General features: G+C 41.4%; 1 protein-coding gene across 1 annotated transcript; it reads right to left on the reverse strand.

The window, feature by feature from the left end:
• Positions 1-1,445: 1,445 nt before the first annotated feature.
• Positions 1,446-21,978, reverse strand: Wbp4 (WW domain binding protein 4). The gene is made up of 10 exons (XM_051160877.1): positions 21,902-21,978; positions 21,361-21,433; positions 18,441-18,503; positions 18,232-18,355; positions 14,273-14,446; positions 13,407-13,453; positions 12,755-12,830; positions 9,870-10,060; positions 7,996-8,162; positions 1,446-2,189 (listed from the first exon to the last, which is right to left on the reverse strand). Coding segments are annotated over exons 1-10 (1,125 nt in total). The 5' UTR covers positions 21,904-21,978; the 3' UTR covers positions 1,446-1,981.
• Between the last annotated feature and the right edge of the window lie 340 nt (positions 21,979-22,318).

Here is a 22,318-nt window from a genome sequence, read left to right on the forward strand (position 1 = left end):
AGAATATAGTTCAGTTGGTGCTTCCTCAACACAATCTAGCACCACATAAACCAGAATGGGTAGCGTACAGCTGTAATCCCAGCTCTGGGGAAGTGGAAAACAGGAGGGTCAGAAGGTCAAGGTCATCTTCAGCCAAGCTGCCTAGGGAGGGAGTTATTCCAGGTTAGCCCGGCAGACATGAGGGTCTAAAAACAACAAAGCCCCAAATCAACCCCCCTAACCAAGCAACACCCCCAATTAAATCAAACCAAACCAAACCAACCAACCAAAACCAAAATCCCAGTAAACCAGTGGAGGTGTGTTGATGCATGCCGGTAATCCCAGCACTAAGGTTTTAGGCAGGAGGGTAACTGGGAAGTTTGAAGGCAGCCAGAGATACATAGTGAGACCCTGACTCAAACTCTTGGCCACCCCAAAGACTAAAAACTTAACCAGCAAGCAGTAAAGTGCGATAGAATACTACCCATTTATCCCAGTACTCTCAAGTCCTCTTAGTCCAGAGGATCTGGACTTGAGGTTAGCCCGAGGCAGAGTTTAAAAATGCCTCAAAATGCAAAGTTTAGGCCTGAATAACTGCAAAGACTAAGCTTACCAATAAGGCAACTTTGATCCATATTAGAACAAGGACCCCAATATTTAATGTATGGCTTTTAATAAGCTATTCTTACATGTACACTAAAAATTGTAAAAAGATATATTTGCTACCAAAATGTACATACTGTACAGTTTATGAAAAATATAAAAATATACAAAAGTAATAAAGGGAAGTACTGTTGGTACTGTGCTGTGTATTCAATGCTAAATTTTGGGCCCCAAGATCTGGCTGCAGTCCAGATGACTGCATGCTCATGTACACCGAACAATGCTGTGTAAACTTTGCTCTCCAATTATCTCTGATTGGTTAATAAAGGCTGGACAGCCTGGAACTGGGGAGAAGAGAGGTAGGCAGGACTTCAGTTCCTTAGCTTGGGGTCTTAAGCAGGGATGAGGCAGAAAGAGGGGAAGAGGAGGAAGATGAGAGAAAGGACGTGGCCTGATGGAGCAGATTGTACCCAGACCAGACGAATATCGGCAAGTAACTTATAAATTGTATCTGCCCAGTTATTGTGCTTAAAGCTGTTTAAATAATCAATAGGTCTCTGTCTCAATTATTTGGGAGCTAGCAGGGTTAGAAAAGCACTCTAGAATTAATAGATTTTCTAAAATAAAGCACTTCAAATACAATATGAAATTTCTATCTAAGAAATGTAGCCAGAAAATAGGAAAGTGGACAGTGAACAACGGACAGTGAAACGTATTTTAGTTCAAGCCTTTTGTTGACATTACCTGAGATAAAACTTCCAGTTGATCCAGGGCTGTAAAAAGGATGCCTGGCTGGGAAAGGACCATGCCACAGTGTGAGCAAGCAGAGGCTGTGCTTCTCTCTCTAGTCCGCCGAGGCTTCTGGACATTGTGTGGCTACAGCTGACCTGAGGCAAGCGCAGATTTCCACCCCAGGTCCAGCTGTCACTGCATTTTAGTACCCAAGTGGCTCCTGCTTCTGGTCTTCGATTGAGTAAGACAAGTTGCTCTGCATACTTTTCTACAGACCATCAAAACCAAACTGTCACAGGCCTGTGCCCTTCTGTGTCTGATTCTTCTTAGGTAACAGGTTAATTTCCATATACAGAAAGAATGTATTTTCAATGCAGAATAAATATGCTTATATGAGAACAGAGGAAGGGTCTTCCCTATGTTTTAAATAACAGATACATAGCATCTTAAATTATATAATTAGCAATATTAGACATTGAACATAATACACTGTATTACAATGCAATGTGTAGGCTTCCATTTAAGGAACAAAAAAAATTTCACATGAAAAAGATTTATTTTGATTCACATAAAATACATTTAGCATAAATGTGAACTGCAGCACTATGGTACTCAAAACACAGAGACGCTTGGAAAGGGCACATCTCCTCTGCCCAAGGCTTTACAGTCACTCATCGTTGCCTCGCTGTCTTAAGTTCCGAGATTTTCCATTCTCAAGTTTTCTCTTTTTAAAGACAGGGGCCACTCCATCTGCTGCAACTCCCAGAGAAGAGACTGTTTTCTCTTTAAATACCACTTTGATTTCCCCAGCAGCAGCTTCTGAAGTAGTCAGACAATCGCTTTCAGTGCTTGGAAGTTCCAAATCGACCTCTTCCCTGCAACAGGAAGAAAACGAAACCATTACCTGACAGATTAAGAGGAATGTTTGCAGAGAGGAACCACAGCGAACCAAGCAACACGAGCGCCTTCTCAGTGGTACCACCGAGGGAACGCAGAAGCTGGTCAGCTGGGAACACTAGGTTGTGTCTGTTTTGGCTTTTTAAAGACAGGGTCTCATGTAGTCCTGGCTATTATTACTCTCTAGTGTCACTGTGGATGACTTCACGCTCCTGAGCGGCCTCCATCCCTCCACGGCGGGGCCAGGTGTGCACTGCTTGGCTCTAGGGGATTTAAATTGTTGCTGTTAGTCTCAACACTGAGCTCTGACTCAGGTGAACATGTGCTAGAACAAGTCTCATCTGTTCTATTTCTGCTGCACGAAGGACACAGCATCTTATTACACATGCTCTGCTCATATATGCAGTATAAACAGGTAACAGAGAAGTTGTGTAATCCAAATGCCGTGGACTGACAGAGATTCTGAAGGTTTACATAACACAAGATTTTTAAAAAAGAAAGAAACCTTAATGTCCTACTGTAGAAGAGTCAATGAACTATTTGTCTACCATATTTTTGTTCTGAGAACTAGCCCTTCAGTTATCCACATAGAGAGTCATAAACAGTCTGGCTGACCAGAAATTACCTGCTTAACATGAGCCTGTCAGTTCCCTAGCCTCTAGAGCAGTGGCTCTCAACCTTTCTAATGCTGAGACCCTTTAATACAGTGCCTCATGTTGTGGTGACCCCAAGCATAAAATGACTTTCGTGGCTACTAAATTGTGATTTTGTTACTGCTATGAATCTTAATGTAAATATCTGTGTTTTCTGAAGATTATAGGCAACCCCACAAAAGGGTCATTTAACCTCCCAAAGGAGCCGTGACCCTCAGGTTGAGAAACATTGCTCTGGGTAGTAAACTGGTCTATGAAAAAGTTACTTTATCAATTCCACTCATGAAATTTCTGAAGACAGAGCAGAAAGATCATCATATTCAGTGACTGAGATGATAAAGCCTGCTGGGAACCAAATACAATCCTTTTTAGAGAGGGATTCAGTAGACAGAGAATAAAGCTAGCAAACAGAGAAAAGCAGAGATGAGAGATGAAGAATCTAGTTTGTTTTGAAAATATGCCTCCCCAGAGCCCCCCCTTAGTTATTTTATGTGTAATGATGTTTTGCCTGTATGTATAGTCTGTGTCCCACATGCGTGAGTGTCCACAGAGGCCAGAAGAAGGAGTCAGATCTTCTGGAACTAGAGTTATGATTGGTTGTTAGCCACATGTGGGTGTTGGGGACCAAATCAGGTCCTTTCCAAGAGCACTCCTAACCACTTAATGAAACTTTAAATAAAAGCTTTTATTGTTATTTTATAGTAGCCACACTTGTGTTTTCTGTACACCAGATATTGCATGAGGCAGCTGGAGTAGCAATATTGGCTTATCTGTAACGCTATTCTCTTCTTTCCAGTATTAGCATCAGCATTTGTTTTATTATTAGCCTTTCCTTTCAGAAACAGCTGAGTTCAGGCCATGTCCATTCATAATTACTAGTGATGAGCTTGGGAGTAAGAAGTGGTCCATGATAAAGTTAACCAGGACCATTTTTATAAATTACACTGTATGATGTCTGTGCACATGTGTATGTGGTGCCTGTGGAAGGGGGCAACATCCCCAGAACTGGAGTTACAAATGACTGTGTGCTGCCATGTAGGGCTTGACACCTGGCCCTTGGGAGGAGACCCTCATCAAGTATCTTTTACAAAGTGCATTAGCCTAAAGCTTTACTACAGGATAGAGCTCGTCTGAGAAGGAGTCAGCTCAAGAGAAAGGAAGAGGTGAAAATAAGCTGCACAGTGTCCAGCCACATCTGAAAGTACTGCATGCACTTAAGTCACACTGTACCACAGAACAGTAAAGCAAGAATGATACAACTTAGAGAAAAGTATGATTTTAATGTTGTTTATCAGAACTAAGCTCTTAGTGAATATATATTATTCAATTATCTTAAATGGTTTTCTTCTGAAAGTACTTATGATTGAACCCAAGGTCTTGGCATGATAGGCAAGAATTCTATCAATTATACTCTCAAATTCAATAACCTTAGCCATAGTATAGGTATAATATATCCACAAGCATAGGATAAATTTTCTTTTTTCACGCAGACCTGCATAAAGGTAAACAAATGGACATAGACTGAGAAACCTGAGTAAAATGTAGTCCCTAGAGTATGAACATTTCTGGAAATTATTTCAATAATTAAAAAATAGGCAATTTGTTAGAATCGTTAAAAAAAAAAAAAGAAAGAAAACAAAAGAAAAGAAAAAGAAACCAAAGTGCAAGGACCAATACAAAGATTGCAAGGTGATAATGACAGTTAAAAAATTTAATTCTGAGCCAGGTATGGTGGCGTGCACCTTTAATCCCAAGACTTGGGAGGCAGAGGTAGGCGGATCACTGTAAGTTTGAGGCAGCCTAGTCTACAAACCAAGTTCCAGGATGGCCAGGACGACACAGAGAAACCCTGTCCAGGAAAACCAAAAGCCAAACAAAACCAAAACCCCCCTCAATTCTGGAGTAAGCAGTATAGTCCATGCATTCCCAGCACGTGGTACACTGACGTGTACACTGACTGTGAATTCCAGCCCTGTTGGGCCTCATAGCAAGACCCCTGACTCAAAGATTTTATGTAGGTATGGTAGCGCGTACTTGTCACACCAAGCACTTAAGTTGTGGACTCAGGAAGATAAAGAGTTGAAAGGCACTGTGGTCTCCATAGCAAGGCCAAAGCTAGCTTACGCCACACAGAGACCCCATCTGGAGAGATGGCTCAGCAGTTGCAGAGGACCTGAGATTGGGTTTTATCAACTGCCATTGGCTTCCTGGGTAACAGCACTCACATGCACATACTTCCACACAGACACATACTCAGATGGTGGGGAGGCAGAGGCTGGTCTATATAGTGAGTTCAGGGGTTGTGGTGGGGAGGGGATGGATGGGGACAAAACAAGTCTGAAGCGATGTCTTGATTGTTAAGAAAGCTTTGCTACTCCTGCAGAGGACAAGTTTGATTCCAAGAATTGATGTTGGATTGTGAAGGAATATATTATGTATTATATGGATACAATACCTGTCAATAAAAAACTATGGCTATAAGAAAGGGTGTAGAAGGTGGGACAACCAGGAGGCAGAAAGGTCTCTGGGATACAGCCAAGTACAGGACATTCATCTGAGATGATGTGAGGAGAACAGACACATGGTACCTGAGCAGAGATAGCCAGCCCCAGCCACATGGCAGAATGTAGATTAGCATAAATGGATTATTACTATTATTTTTTGTATTTTGTTTTTCTCTGTGTAGCCCTGGATAGAACTCGTTCTGTAGACCAGGTTGGCCTCGAACTCACAGAGATTTACCTGTCTCCCAAGTGCTGGGATTAAAGTAAATGGGTTATTTTAGTTATGAGCTAGTCAGGGAAGAGCCTAGCTATATGGCCTAGTTATTTATAAATATATATTTTGAGTCTCATGAGTTATTATTCTGGGATCTTGGGGCCAGGAGGGAAACACATACCCTACTATGTTGGATAACTTACAATTAATTCATTCTAGCTCCAAGAATGAGTTCCAGGAAAGCCAAGACCACACAGAGAAACCCTGTCATCAAAAACCAAAACAAACAAACAAACAAGCAAACAAAAAACCCAAACTAAACAACAACAAAAACCTCAACCCTCGCTGCAAAAAAGAAACTACATTAATCTACTTATGAAGTTGGATACAATCCATTACATAATAAGATACCTAGCTAGCATAAAATTTAATTAGCATTAGAAAGATATTTTGAAAAAAGAGATGTTGACATAGGACAATCTTCCTACTTTTTAATTAAAAAATGTTAAATCAACATATGAGATATTGAACATTATCACAGCATTTTGAACAAAGTGTGCTTTAGTAGATTTTCTTCCCTCATCTCCTTTACTCTCTTGTTACTCCCTAATCTCCAGTTGTAACCTCTCTTCCCAGTCTCTTTTCCCTGTTTATGTATCATGTGTCCTTTTGTCCACCCTCAAATCCTTTTTCAAAAAAAAAGTTTATTTACTTAATATATATATGTGCTCTATCTGCATATATATATCTGCATGCAGGAAGAGGGCATCAGATCACTTTATAGCTGGTTGTGAGCCACTGTGTGTGTGTGCTAGGAATTGAACTCAGGACCTCTGGAAGAGCAGACAGTGTTCTTAACCACTGAGCCATCTCTCCAGCCCCTCAAGTCCATTCTTATAGCAAGACATAAATGGGTGTAAACCCATCTTTGTGTTTTAAGTGGCAAGAACTGAGGAGAATGCAGTAGTCTGTTGCTTCGGGGACTTCCACATGTAGGCATCGATGCCCTTGTCATAGCGGGGAAGAAAGCCTGGCATGTAGAGCTGCCTAACAGTACTACTTTACCACAAAAGAAGCACAACCTTTTCATCAGAGGGCAGGGTTTAGTTTGGTTTTGATAGCTTTGTGAAACAGGAATCTCACTCTGTAGTCCATGCTTTTCTCCTCCCAAGACAGGGGTTTGCTGTGTAACCCTGCTGTCCTAGACTACTTGCTTGTAGACCAGGCTGGCCTCAAATCTACAGAGATCCACCTGTCTCAGCCCCCCAGTCCTAGGATTAGAGCAGTGTGCCACCATGCCCAGCTTTAGAAGCAGATCTTGCCTCTGCCTCTCAAGTGCTGGTGTTACAGGGATGCACTGCCACCCTCAAGCAAGAAAAAATTTTTTAAAGATTTATTTATTATTAAGCATACAATGTTTTGCCTGCATGCTAGAACAGGGCACCAGATCTCATTATAAATGGCTGTGGGCCACACCATGTGGTTGCTGGGAACTGAACTCAGGACCTTTGGAAGAACAAGCAATGTTCTTAACCTCTGAGACATCTCTTCAGCCCTCAACCAAGAATTTTAATAGTAAAAAATCCACTATAGAAGTACATACAAAAGCATCCCCCTACACTACAAAGCAGGTTTTAAAGAGCATCTGCTTTACCCACATGCCGTCCCTTCACCTGAGTGATTCCTTTAAAGGTTTAATAAAAGACTAAAATGCATGCCTGGGAGTGACATATACTTACGTGGTAAAATAAATGCCTCTATAAGGAAAACTTACTTGAGCAGTTAAGCCAATAACATAAATCAGGTAACGTCTTTAGCATAATTACGCTTAACTGTTCACAAATTCTCCTGTTGCTTTAAATAAGAGCTTAAAAACTTTGAAGTGTAGACTCAGGTATAGTGGTATGCACCTATTAATACTAGCACCCATGAGGTGGGGCCAGATCAGGAGTTCAAGGCTAACCTGAGACTACACAAGACTTAAGTAAACCCACCCAACCCACCAGAACAAAATCTACTCCTACAGTAAAAAACAAACACTTTGAGAATGAAAGCAATAGCTAACGCGTCCTGGAGAGTATTTACTCCAAGTATTTATTTCGCTGATAAAAAATGATGAGTGTGTGAATGTGCTCATTAGAAATGTTATGCTTTGGTAGGAAAACATCCCAGGACTGTAAGAAAGAGCTGCCCTTTTTGGGTTTTCGAGACAATGTTTCTCTGTGTAATAGCCCTGGCTGTCCTGGACTCCCTCTGTAGACCAGGCTGGCCTCGAACTCACAGCAGTCAGCCTGCCTCTGCCTCCCGAGTGCTGGGATTAAAGAGCTACATTTTTAAGGAGCATAGCACACTAGATTCCTGACTGTAGTATTTCGAGGTGCTCAGACAGGGGGATGACACCTCAGGTACTTACTGAGATGCGGCTTCTTGTTTAATCTCTTGCCATTCCCCATAAGGGTTTGTCGGTTTCTTAAGAGTTTTAGGTTTTTCTTCATTTGTATCTGATGAATTCTGTTTTGAGGTACTTTTTTCTTTTTGTATTTCCGGGTCAGTTCTTTTTTCAATACCTTTATTTTTTTCCTGAAATGTGAAGGCCAGTAAATAGCACATTTCAAACAAAACTGCTACAGTCAGTCCCCAAATTTCTTAACTTTTAGCCACACAAGGAGTTCAAGGCCAGACTGGGCTGGAGAACTTGTCTTAAAACCACCCTTACATCTTCAGTTGTTTTTATTCAAACTAAGTCAGAATTCTGAAATGCTGCACTTATGACATTTTAAGACAGAAAGCCCATCTTTTGACTATGTAGTTTGTATTTACTTTGGCTTTTTTTTTTAGATTTATTTATTTATTAATTATGTATACAGTGTTGTATCTGCATGTACCCCTGCAGGCCAGAAGAGGGCATCAGATCACATTATAGATGGTTGTGAGTCAACATGTGGTTGCTGGGAATTGAACTCAGGACCTCTGGAAGAGCAGTCAGTGCTCTTAACCTCTGAGCCATCTCTCCAGCCCTTCCTTTGGCTTTTGACTCCCTCGCTTGTACTATACTGCTCATCTGATTCTAGATGATCATTGCCAATACTACTGTTAGTTTGTTGGTCTCACCTAGACTTTACATCCTTCTTTTACAGTTCAAATTCATAGAGTATCACTTTAAACTTTCCTTTGCTAGTACCCTAAAATATTTGCTGTATTTTTCTATTGCACATAACCAAAAAATTTCCATAGTTGCATATAACCATTGGCTGTCTGGAACTTGGATCTGTAGAGTTATCTCCTCCAAAAATTATAGTAGAGACTTTTAACAATTCTAATTATTGGGTCTACTAGTCCTTTGAATATTTACTTAAACAAACAAACAAACAACTCAGTCAGGTGTGGTGGTGCACACCTGTAATCCAGTACTCTGGGAAGCAGAGGCAGGCAGATCTCTGTGAGTTCAATGCCAGCCTGGTCTACAAAGCTAGTCTAGAATAGCCAAGGCTACACAGAGAAACCCTGTCTCGGAAAAATCAAATAAAATCAAAACAAAACAAAAATGCTCAGCACCTACAGTTATTCTTCTAAGCTAGCTTACCTACACTGAAACTTAAAGTACTGTTCATAGTTGCCATTTCTTAGCATTTCTATTTCTAGTCTACGTATGCACACTGGCCAGACAGCTTTCTGAATGTTAACAAAGCTTCTTAAAGTTACAAGGTTTAAGGCCTGGTGTGAGAATGGTACATGCCTTCAATACCAGCACTCCTGGGGCAGGGGCAGGTAGATCTCCTATTAGTTTAAGGCCAAGAAAACTTGGTTTACATAATGAATCCCAAGAAGGTCAGAGCTGCATATTGAGGCCCTATCTTTAAAAAAAAAAAAGGGGGGGGGGTTAGATGGTCTAAAATAAGCTTTAGTGTTGTTCTGTCAAGGATAAATGGTACAATCATTTATCCAAATGCCAAAATACAGTTGACTTCACCCTTATTTTGAGGGATTCATTTCAAGGTTTCCAATGAGTAGATGCCTTAAACAGCCACACTGTATCAACTCCCTCACCCCGGTAATGGTAAGTTTAGTAAATTAGGTACATAAGAGATTAACTACTGTAGTAAATGGCAAGCTACTACATCAATACACTATAATAAAGGATTTTATCATGACACATAATTTAAAAACTCTGAACTGCTGTTTTTGGATTTTCTATTTACTACTTCCAGATTTGGGTTGACGAGGAGTAACAGGAACCATGAAACATAAGCCTGACAAATGCCTGTGAAAAGTAAAGCAAGAACCTACCTTAAATTTGATTACTAGCTTCTTCGTTTCTGCAGAGGCCGCTCCTGCTTTCTTCTGCTCACCGTCAGAATCACTGTGAGAATCTGATGACTTGGACTCTTCTAGGGAGTCAGGTGGCTTTTCCTTGTCCTTAACAGAAGGGTCATCACCAGTGTGTGGAATGAAATCGTCAGGCTTTTCCCATTTGGACTCTGCTCAAGACATTTTAATAACTGCATTACTTATTATTATTTCTCAGTGATATAATATTTTATCATTTACAATTATCAAACAACACTGTGATCTTTATACTTTATCATGAAAAGAGCTCAAAACCGCTCATTCTTTAATTGTTTAGAAAATTTAGGACAATCTGCATTTACTAAACTCATAAACCCTAACTCCAATGGGCAGGAACTTGGGAAGTGGATGGTGGCCTTAAAAATCTTGAGTTTATCTGAAAACAATTTCAAGAAACATACTGATACTGACTTTTCAAAATATGTCCTAAAATGTATCACAAAGATTTTCTGGAGATTTCACAATACAATAAAGATCTGAATACAACAAACATGAAAGGAATCTTATTTGGCTGAACTCCACTGCCACCTAGTGTTCACTGTGCTTTTAGAGAAATCAAAGGGTTTCTAACTGTCTTGTCGCTATTTTTAGTTTAATAAAAGGGAGAGAAAATATATAATTTGTTACCTAACCAAACAATTATAAGAGTGAAATAGACTAGGAGACAGAGGCAGAAGGATTTCTGTGAGTTCAAGGCCTGCCTGGTCTACATGGTGAATTCAGACTATAGCTAGCTACAAAGTAAGACCCTGTCTTAACTAACAAACAAACAAACAAGAAAGTGGCTACTAATTCCTGATCAGGATTAAACTCCTCCCAACCCGAGAACACAGTTCTTTTTTCTGAAAAATGACTACAAGCTCGGTTAAGTTATGCACTGAAGTTAGACTTGTATTAATTCTGAAGTCCTATTATATTAATATGCTGTATGATCTCTCTAAAGATCTAATACTTTACTTATGTGATATAGAAACACTGCTTTCACTGGGCAGTAAACATATCTGTTTGAAGGTTTAAAAGGCTATTTCTTCCTAAAAGATGTAATATAGGATTTTGAATAGTAAGAACAGTAAGAATTTAGAAACATACAAAAAGAAAGCCACTTATGCTGACCCCAGAAAGGCGTGTGTAGGTTGACAAGGAGTGATACTTGCTAAGAAACATGAGGGCATGTCACTGAGGGAACTTAAACTACCCAAATGGCAACCTTATTTCTTTGTACACTGTCATAAATATCATCATGAACATGGCCAAGTTTTAATATCCTCTGTACTCCTCCACCCCAGTACTTTCTTTTCTTCAATCTTGTTGGATATAAACTTTAACATATGATGTATGCTTGGAGAAACAAATTATTTAAAATAGCTGAAATCCAGGTGTCACAGACATGAGGACAAGTCGTCGTAGAGGCTTTGCTTGACAAAGTTCCAAAGATTTCTAGCTGATCATCTGCCCTTAAATATTATGTATGGTCCAGGTATAATTTTGCCTAAAAACTGCTTTGAAGTCTACCTTTTCTTCTAAAACTGTTGTTCTCTCTATTTCTCAGGCCTAATAAAATTCACACTGGAAAAAATTTTCCCACAGAGAATGTTGAAAGAGGGCATCTGGCCAAAGGCTTGAGACAGTGAGAGAGTCTTGGCTCTCACTGTTGTGTGCAGTCAGGCAGAGACTGCTTGAAAAGAAAGATGAGGACTTTGATATAACAGTACTGGTTAGAGATTGTTAGCCATAGAAAAGTAAACTTATTTCTTTAGAATCTGCTTTGAAAGCAATAGAAGGTGGGCTTGGAACATCATGCTTTACAGATATTTTACAATAGAGGACCCCTAGGCATATAGCCTAGCCTGTTAGTTTGGAACTGGAAGTAAGTCTTTTTCTGAACTGGAAGTAAGTCTTTTTCTGTGTTAAGGATATTTAGTTTCAAGCCATGTTGCTATGACAATGATATAAACACAATGGCTTTAACCCAGGGAAATTTATGATTAAACTTTCCCCGAGTATTGTTTAAGAAATAATAATCAGGTCATGCTGACCATTGCTTCGATATTGATTGATTTTTGCTGTATGCTTTATTGTAGGTTATCCAGAATTGTTTGTATTTCTTTGTTAGATTGTTTTCTTGCTATGTTGATTTTTAAAGGCTCTATTGACTGTAAAAGATGAGAAAATCATGAGGTATTCTGTAATGAAAAAAACTGAACTTCATTTTAAATAAAGTACTGGGGTTGGCCCAGTGGGAGACAGCAGAAGAAAACAAAGTTCTCCTGGGATGGAAGACCTTTCAGTTTGTACCACAATTTATGTCTGGGTCGCAGTAATTCTTTTCTCCTCTGTTCTTCCATCGCTCCTCAACAGCTAGTTCCTCTAGCTAGTTGTTAACCAACAGCTGGTTGTTTTGGCAAATGCCGTATTTATCAAGAATAACATTAAGTGGATATAGAAAACAGGCTCAACAGTTAATTCTTGTTGCTCTCACAGAGGACCTGGGTTCAAGTCTAGCTCCTACATTATGACTCAGAACCAACCATCACTCTAGTTTCAGGAAATCCAAAGCCTTTTTCTGGCTCAGCACCAGGCTCACCCGTGGAGAGCATAAATTCATTCAGGCAAAACAGTCATATACAATAAAAAAAAGAATAACATTGATATAACATTGATGCACTGTACAACATATTGTAAGTAGAATTTTAAAGTATCTCTTACCAAAAAAAAAATATATATTTCCTATAGAAATATTTATTATAATAAAGTTTTCCATTTAGATGATGCATTAGCTCATATGGGTACAACTTTAAGTTACAATAATCAAAGATAACACTCACCTCCTGTTTCTGTATTGTAATAATAGGTGTAACCGTCTTCACTTAAACCTTCTACCCAAATGGCCTTTGCTGCTGTCTAAGAGGGGAAAAAAATACACTGAAAATAATGACAATGGCTATCTACTGAATAATAAAGGCAAATTTGGCTATCTTTTCTTTTCCAGCTGGGACTTGAGAGTTAAGAGTGGTGATAAACATCATGGCAAATAGTTTGGTTTCCACTAGTCACTACCAACTTTCAGAGACTGTCTCATTTCTCAAAGCCAGGAATTCTGTCCAGTTGAGCAGAGACATGTGAACAACAAATGACTGCAAACCAACTAATATTTATCCTGATGGGGTGTGTGTGTGTGTGTGTGTGTCTGCTCCATCTCTACCCAGCATTCTAAGGATCATAGGAAGAAAGAAGCCAGGTTCAGGGGTTGGAGAGAACTGCTTATTTAGAAATAAATTTGCTCAACAGAATTCTACAAAAAGCTACAGCAGCCAGTCTGGAAATTTGCGTAGCTTGGGGTAGAACGTTGGCCATTCACAAAGTCCTCAGATCAATCCCAAGCACCATAAAACCAGCCACCGACCCCTGACTCACCTACTCCAGAAGCTAATTAGTTGAAAGAATAAAGCAAAGACATTATAAATATGCTACAGTTACCTTTTTTAAGTTCCCTTGAAATCCTTCCGGCTTCTCCCACTGAGATGCTTAAAACAAAATACATTATAAAATAATTTTGCTTTAAAATAAAACAAGTCCCCAAAATTTAATTAGGTAAAAATCCACAAGATAGTCATTTTCTACAAAACACTACAAAATAGTTTATTATTGAAAAATAAAAATTCATACATGTATTTCTGGAGAAAAAAATAAGTCAATTTATTTACTCCAGAATATACAAGAAATTTTTTAAAAATGTACTAAGTTTTACGGGAATATAAAAAAGATGTTTTTGCTGGGTACGGTGGCTCATATCTTTAATCCCAGCACTTGGGGAGGCAGAAGCACGTGGATCACTATGAGTTCGAGGGCAGCCTGATCTACAAAGTGAGTTCAGGACAGCCAGGGCTACACAGAGAAACCCTATCTAGGGGGGAAAATGATGTTTTAAAAATTCCTGCTGAAAAACACCATTATCTACTAAACTGGTATTTAACGTTAATATGAAGGAGAAAGTTTCAAAAATGTAAGAATTACACTTATTTTTTGTGTATATGCATGGGGACCGGAGGGGAACTTGTGCAAGACAGTTCTCTCCTACCTTGTGGGTTCTGGGCACTGAAGTCAGGTGTCAGCATGGAGACAGGTATCTAGTTTCAAACCTATGGCAATCCTGCCTCAGCTTTTTGAATACTGAATCAGGGTGGGCATTACCACAAAAGGCATGCAATTTTCTAAGCTTTGTGGTAAAAATGAAGTTATAGTTTCTCACTGCTTAACATATTTCAATATTAAATAAAAACCTCAAGACAAAAATGCTGTGTTTTTCTATTTTCAGTGGTTCTAGGCTTTAACAACACACTCACCTCCTGTGATGAGATTGTAATAGTAACAGTGCCCGTCGGCCGTGACGCCTTCTACCCATCTACCCTTTGAAGCTTCTTTCTTTTTCTTCTTTGTTTTCTTCTCTTTCTGTTGATTTGATGTGGGAGTGGGCTGGACAGTGCTGACCACTGGTGATATACTTGGCTCTGCAATGTCTAGAAAAAAAGATAAAGATAGGCAATTTTACCCTTTTAAGTGCTGTACCAGTCAGAAGCCTGGCAGAGCTGGGACAGCAATGCATGCCTGTCATTCCAGCTACTCAGGAGGCTGAGGTAGCACACTATGCGTTTGGCAACAGCCTAGACAAGGTTTTTATTTTCTTTTAAAGATTTATTTATTTATTATATATACAATGTTTTGTCTGAATGTACACTTGCAAGCCGGAAGAGGGCACCAGATTTTATTACAGATGGTTGTGAGCCACCATGTGGTTGCTGGGAATTGAACTCAGGACCTTTGGAAGAGCAGGCAGTGCTCTTAACCTCTGAGCCATCTCTCTAGCCCCTTATTTTCTTTTTTAAAACCCATCTTTTTAAAAAAATTTTTTTACTTTATGTGCACTGGTGGTTTGCATGCATGTAATCTGTGTGAGGGTTTCAGATCTTCGAGTTATAGGCAGTTGTGAGCTGCCATGTGGGTGCTAGAAGTTGAACCTGAGTCCTCTGGAAGACACTGTTCTTAACGGCTCAGCCATCTCTCCAACCCCCGAAATGTTTAAACAAAACAAAAGTTTGACAAGATTCTTTTTGGGAACAAAAACATATAAAGTCATCTAAGATACAATCATGCAAGAACATATAAGGAAAGCTAAAAAAATAGTAGTAGTAAGAATTACTTAGTTCTACTACACATTAAAAGTCATCCTAGGGTCTGGGGAGTGTGGCCCAGTGTAGTACACCTTCCAAGAACGCCCAAGGCTGTGGGTTTAATCTCAGCACACAAACAAGAAAACAAAAACAAGACAAACAAAACAACCTAAAACTTATTCTAAAATTCACCTATAACAAGTCCAGGTCTGGGGCTTTAACTCAGCAGCAGAGTGCTTGCCCACCATGTACAGGCCCTGGGTTACACCTCCAGTGCTGTAGCTGGGGAGGGGGTGGGTAGGAATCCAACAGTGGAAAATTGATTTGGAAACAAGCATACATAATTGATACAGAACTTCAACATACAGAACCATCTGAAGATTCCTGGTGCTTTTTACTAGCAGAGTTACTTAATAGAGGTGCTGGAGTAATCAGAGTGATGATGCACCCCTCCCAGTACTTAGGAGGTAAAGGTTGGAGGCTCAGGAGTGTAGACCATTTCAGTGACAAGGGTTCTCAGCGAGCCTGGGCTATGTGAAACCATCTAAAAACAGATATTCTGCCCACATCAACAAAGGCTAGTGCTGATGACAACAGGAATGGGGTGTCAGAACACTGGGACATGTCAACACCAAGTTACAAAGGCTTCTCACTTCTTCACAACAATCAAGCTGGGCATGAGGCCACAATGCCTTTAGTCCTAGCATTTGAGAGGCAGAGGCAGGCTTCAAGGCCAGCCTGATCTACCAAGTGACCTTCAGAACAGCCAAGGACATCAAAATGGAATCTATCTGTCTGTCTGTCTGTCTGATTGATCGTCAAATTAATAAGATAAGTTTTCAACGAACAGTTCTGCAGAAATGTACCAATCTACTTTTTCCTCTCAAAGTGCTCTGTATCTTCAGCTGGGTGTTGTGGTCCATGCCTGTAATCCCAGAACTTGGGAAGCGGTTTGACATCTCACAGTGAGTTTGCAGCTATTGGAACTAACCAGTGAGACTCTCACTTGCTAATAAATAAATGGCTTCTTGGAACATGTGCCTCTTTTTTCCTTAAATACTAATATTTAGAATATAATAAGCTGACAACTGTTCTTATTTAATGAAAGCAATATTCTTCTTAAATCCATAATTAAGAAGTCTTTTTATTAGAGACTAAAGTGTATCATTTCAGACTGAAAAACCTGGCGTGGACCGAGCAGGAAGTCCCCTCCCCACTGGCCTCTGTTGTACCAGAAGGTGCTACTCAGACTGGCAACAGTTCCACTGCTGGTGGTCCTCCTTGGCTGTGGCAGGCAGCGGCTTAGAGTGGCCATGGTTACTAATGGACAGAGTCATAACTGGTTAAATTACTGAAAATAAGTGACTGCAGTTACAGTATGACAACCCACTGATCGTAAAGGGGTCTTCCACATCTCACCTCTTCTAAGGCTCAGGAAACCTCCCTCAAGAAGAGGTGGAAAGACTGCAAGAGGCAGGAGGTGGAGGTGGTGCTGTACTGTGACTTTTTCCCTCTGGGTATAACACAATCATCCCACCACTATCTTAGAATAGAGAACCTCGATCAAGCCATGGCAATGAAATTAACAAGCAACATGATACACTGATAGTCAAGTATACACTGATGGTAATGGAACTACTGACATTCCACAGAGGAGGAAGAGGAGGCGCACAGAGCCTGTTCCTTCTTTCTTGGGCTGTAGCTATTATCCCATCGTGTTCCGGCCACCCTCCCAACAGGTGATCTCGGGAAATGCTGAAGTAAAAAAGTGAAAGGTTAACTGAAAAGAGGCTCCCTGGTGCAGTGTCCTCAAGGACCTAGGATGGGGTGTGCCCCTGTGGTGATGCAACTGTTTAGCGTCACCCATGATCCTATAAGGACTCCTCATTCATGCTATCTAGGTAAGCTCAATAAGGTCACTGGTTCACAAAAGCAAAACCAAAACCATCTGGTCACCTTACCCACTGCACAGGATCTACAACCAAGATCCCCATACGCTGGATGTAGGGCCATGGAGCTCGGCCTGCTGAGGGCCTTGGACCTTAGGAGGTGGGGCCTGGTTGGGGGAGGTACATCAATGGGCCATCCTCTAAGTTTCTATCTACCTCCTGGCTCTGGCCTGCTCTCTCTGCTTCTGGTCTGCAACATGCGAATGAATAAGCTTTCATTTCGAGTACCCACCACTGTGCCATCCCAGGTACAGTGGGTTGAAATGGAGACCCACAGCTGACAGTTTATCCTGTAGCTTATTTCTGTTAGGTATTTTGTCATGAGAGAAGTAACTAATACAATTTGTCATGGATGAAAGCTCATAAAAACTTCTTACTTTAGAGCCCAAATTCAACAACATAGAAATGTTCACTAACACCCCTTACTAAAACCCTCAAAATAATCTGCCTGCTGAAGGTAAAGTCAATTATTTGTCTATAAAAGGCAACTCCTTCATTATGTAGCCAACCATGTAACAGATACAGATTTTGGCTATGTTGAAAATATGTAATTGTAATGTAAGTTTTTTTTTTTTTTAAATGAGTAGTGACTATAACAATGAGTACAAAAGAAACCTCAGGTTTTGGAAATGAATTATTCAGTTAGAAAGGAGCTAAGACTATGTAACTAACTAAAAGAGAATATGGTTGATATAAGTATCAATAAATGAAGCATTAAAAGCCAAACAAGGGCTGGCAGACGGCTCAGTGTGTGAAGTATGAAGAAGGCACGTGCCACTGACTGAGCTTCATGGCCTGAGTTTGGTCCTTGGAAGCCACATGGTGAAGAGAGAGACCTGACTCTTCCAGGCTGTCTCCTGAACTCCACATATCCATCAGCACACACACACAAAGGAAACAAGTAAGTGTAAGAGAGCAGAACAAGCCAGGCATAGGGACTCATGGTTTTCAACTCAGTACTCCGAGGCCTAGATGGAGGCTCACAAGTTTAAGACTTGCCTGACATATACGAGGAGATTTTACCTCAACAACAACAAAACAACTGCAACAGCACAAAACTAAAGCGCTTCTAAGTCCACATTCTAAATAGGACTATGATATATAATAAGAGCACTAGAATCTTCCAAGTATATAACTCCTATATGGGAACAACAAAAGGCCACTCAGCACGGCCTGTGACGTTACCTGACTTTAAGCCAAGCCTTTTCAGATCCTCTTGGTATGCCTTCAGGGCAGCTGCCTCCATTGCAGCAAACTCCTTGGATGCCTTTTCTTCTTCCTTTGCCTTATCCAAGCTCTTCTGTTTAATCTGTGTAAGACACACATGAAGGTCAAAGTTAGAGAAGGGAGCAACATCTACAGAGAAAAATGAACAAAGAGCCAACAGAAATCACCTCACTGATCCTCTTGGCCACATTTTCCTTGTGATTCTTTCCCCTTTCATGAAATTCAACACTCTTGAAAAGGAAAAAGAGAAACAATGATTAAATCCACTGTAAACTAATATTGTAACTACAGGCAGAATACAGAAGATTATAATGGCAGAAAATATAAGAAATGATTATTTTAATGCAAGTTGACCCACGTATCAAAAGATGCTGGTGGTCTAGGTGGATATGCGCTCTCCCACTAGATGTCCTCTGCTTCTTCAAATGAGCAGACGATCGCACCAATGGGAGAAAATGTACAGCGCTCTCCCGCTAACCCAGCGAATATGGATATAGTAAGGACTTTAGACATGAAGCCTTTCAAAATGAGAAATATGTCACAACTGGGCAGGGGCATTCACCTATAACCCTAGCTCTTTGAAGACTGAGGCAAGAGAAACCAGAGTTCAAGTTCCAGGCCAGCTTCAGCTACTTGCTCAAGTGACATCTCGTCTCCAAACAAAAAGACAGTAACAAAAAACCCATCTCCCCAAACCAAAACCACCACCAAACAAAAGCCCCAACACCACCACCCGCTACTTTTCAACATCAACTTCCAAAACTGGCCAAGCCTCTAAAATTTCATTGTTTTGCTTTGCTGTATAAGAAGTATTAAAAAAAAAAAAAAAAAAAAAGATGGACATGGTGGTGCACGCCTGTAATCCCAGCACTGGGGAGGCAGAGGCAGGCGGATTGTCATGAGTTTGAAGCCAGCCTAGTCTACAGAGTGAGTTCCAGAACAGCCACGGCCACACAAAGAAACCAAAGGGGGAGGGGAGAGCTGAGGGGCACGGAAACGTAGTCTTTAAAACATTAAGAAAAATAGATATTTAAACAAATTCCTCATGTGGGCAAGTAAGATGGCTCAGTGGGTAAAGGTGCTGACGTTAGCCTGACAGCTGGATTCAACCGGCCAGGACCTGAACGATGAAATGAGTACAGACCCCTGAAGCTGTCCTCTCCCATTCGCACACCAAGAGACACCCACACAAAAAATTCCTCATATTGTGCAAAATGATGTAATAAGCAAGGTTATCCATTGCAGGACTGGCTGTTGCCACACACTTGCAGCCTATCTTGGGGACTGGCTAAGTGAACTGCATACATTCCCACAGGCCCCTCTGCACTGACTTGCAGACACCTGCAGGATACACTGTTCAGTTAAAAAAACAAACAAACAAACAAAACTGCTACCTTGTAAACAAGGTAGAATAAAATACATGCACACAGAAATAATGACAGACATGGAAAAGCAGGGGGCGGTGACTTTTGAAGAGTAACCCTGATTAGATGGCTGAGGACCAGGATGGCTGAGTGAGCACTGTGATCTACTTAGATAACTGGAAAATCTCCCTAATTATACATGCCTGCCGCTAAGAAATAAGAAATCCCAGGAAAGTCTTGTCAATCAAACCCTGTATGATGTATTAACCAAGCAATTCTAATAAACTCCTGTGAGTTCCTCTTTAAAGCTGAAGTTGGCAAAGCAGTCTCTTTACTGTTCCTATCCTGGGTTACTGACAGCTGATTAAACCACACAGAGAACACTGTATTTAAGGACCATTCAAAACTGAATAGTGTTTTCCCTTAGTAGCTAAATTACTAGATATATAGGGAGATGCAGACAGACCTATGGAAAGGTAATTTATTTTCAGTAACTCATATAAGTCATTTTACTGCCTAAGCACCTCCAGGGATAGATACTTTTTCAATTTGTGTGGTTTTATTTAAAACCTCATCGCTTTGGTAAGGATTAGCCTAAGCCAAATAAAATATTAAGAATCTTTGACAACTATCATCAGAGCCAAAACAGAAGAGCAGCCCTCACAGCCAACGGTGACTTAGTGATGTTTAATGAGGGAACACAGCACAAGAAATGGTGACATTCTCCTGTGTACAACAGTCTGGCCAAATAAAAAGGTTATTATATATGTAAAATGCTGGTTTGTTCGTTTGTTTTTTCCAAGACAGAGCTTTTCTGTGTAGCCCTGCCTGTCCTGGAACTGTAGACCAGGCAGGTCTCAAACTCAGAGATCTACCTGCTTCTGCCTCTCAGGCTGTGAGATGAAAGGGGTATGCTACCACTGTCAGGCCAACCATGAAGTTTTTAAAAAATTATTTTGTGGGTGTATACGCCTGTGTGAGTGCATAAGCACCACATGAGCACAGAGGCTGTTGGATACCCTGGAACTGGACTTACAGATAGTTTTGAACTGCCATGTGGGTGCTGGGAATTTTGCACCTCTGCGAAAGCTGCAGATGGTCTTCACTCCCCAGATTTTAATATAGTATGCTTGTATTATGACATGCCTGAGAGGAAGAAAAGCCAGCTGACTTTTTGCTCTATGCCTTAAAAGTTGAATTTAGGAGTTAGGCACCTTTAATTCTAGCACTCAGGAGGTAGGGGCAGGTGGATCTGTGAACTGAAGGATAGCCTGGTCTACAGAGTGGGCTCCAGGGCAGCCAAAGCTTTCCAGAAACCCGTCTCAAAAAAACAACTCCCAACCCCCGGAAAAAAGTTGGACCTAAGCTATAAGCTACTGTATTTAACAGTTGCTATCTGTATTTCATGAGTAATAATAATTATGTTCTCCTTCCTCTGGAAAACAGAAAAAAAGTTCAATATTCTTAAGGGGCAGGCATTCCATACACATGGATGAGATTATCCACTCACTGTCCATTTCCTCAAAGGCCACAGAAATAATTTGGCCTTTAAAAATCAAAGCTAGATGGATGAAAAGAAGGCCTGTCACTTTCACACAGGGAATCAAAAGAAATCTTGTTAGGTTTTGAAGGATAAAGAGCACTATACATGAAAGTGGTTTGTAAACTCTACTCTGACTAAAACGCAACACGTCACATGAATATTTTCCTAGAGATTTCATACAGGCCTATTGTCTGCTATCCAGCACTTGCAGTAATCACAGAATTTCTTTGGTTGAGACTTCCAGTAGTCGGCCCTGAAAAAGGAAAAACAACTCTAAGTTTATGCAAAAATCTTAAGAGAAACTGTTATGCTTGTTAAAATTTGGACTATAAGGTTCTGGCTTCTGTCTTAGCAAAGCAGTTATGTGAAGCTACATTCCATGCAAAACTGCTTTCTATAAGGTGATCTCTGGCTTCTCCTCATTAATGCCACAGAGATGAAAGCGAGTCTCAAAGGAAAGTGTTTTCCTTCCCCGTCCCCTTCTTAGCTAATTCACTTATTCTGGGGTACAAGGTCGGAAAGACCCCAAGACCTCGGCGGCGGCAGCGCCCCGCGTCTCCCGAGCCAGCAGGCAAGGGGCGGCACCCGAGTCCCCGGCTCCTGCCCATAGGGCGGCCGCGTCTCCCCGAGAACCGGCCCAGCAGGTAGAGCGGTCCCGGGCGAGCGGAGGGGCGGGCGGAGGAGGCGGTCGCGGGCTCAGGCCCGACACGGCCCCACTCACATGACCGCGCCGGTTGTGCGCGTAAGGCCACGGTCCGGTTCACTGCTGTCCGCCGGCTGCGAAAACCAAGCTTTCCGGGCCTCTTCGGTCCCGGACCCGACTACGGCAGCCGCGACGGCCCAATCCGCGCGCGCGGTGTCGCCGCCTCGTCCCCTCCCCCCACGGGGCGGTACTCGCGGCGCCTGAGAGGTGGGGTCGGTATAAAGGGGTTGAGGTCACCCAGAAGGGACGAAAGAGCGACGGGACCGGAGCCGCGGGCCCTGAGTGTCCGAGCCGGGCTCCATCCCGCGGTCCTCGCTCCTCCCTCCTCCCGGGACCCAGGACCACTATTCTCGAGCTGGCTCGCAACCGACAAGCTCGGCAGCCTCCCTCCCCACAGCCCCCGCCGCGCGCAGAGGTTCCCACAGACGGCGCCGC

Source organism: Acomys russatus, chromosome 18, assembly GCF_903995435.1.
Source record: "Acomys russatus chromosome 18, mAcoRus1.1, whole genome shotgun sequence".
NCBI classification, from domain to species: Eukaryota; Metazoa; Chordata; class Mammalia; order Rodentia; family Muridae; genus Acomys; species Acomys russatus.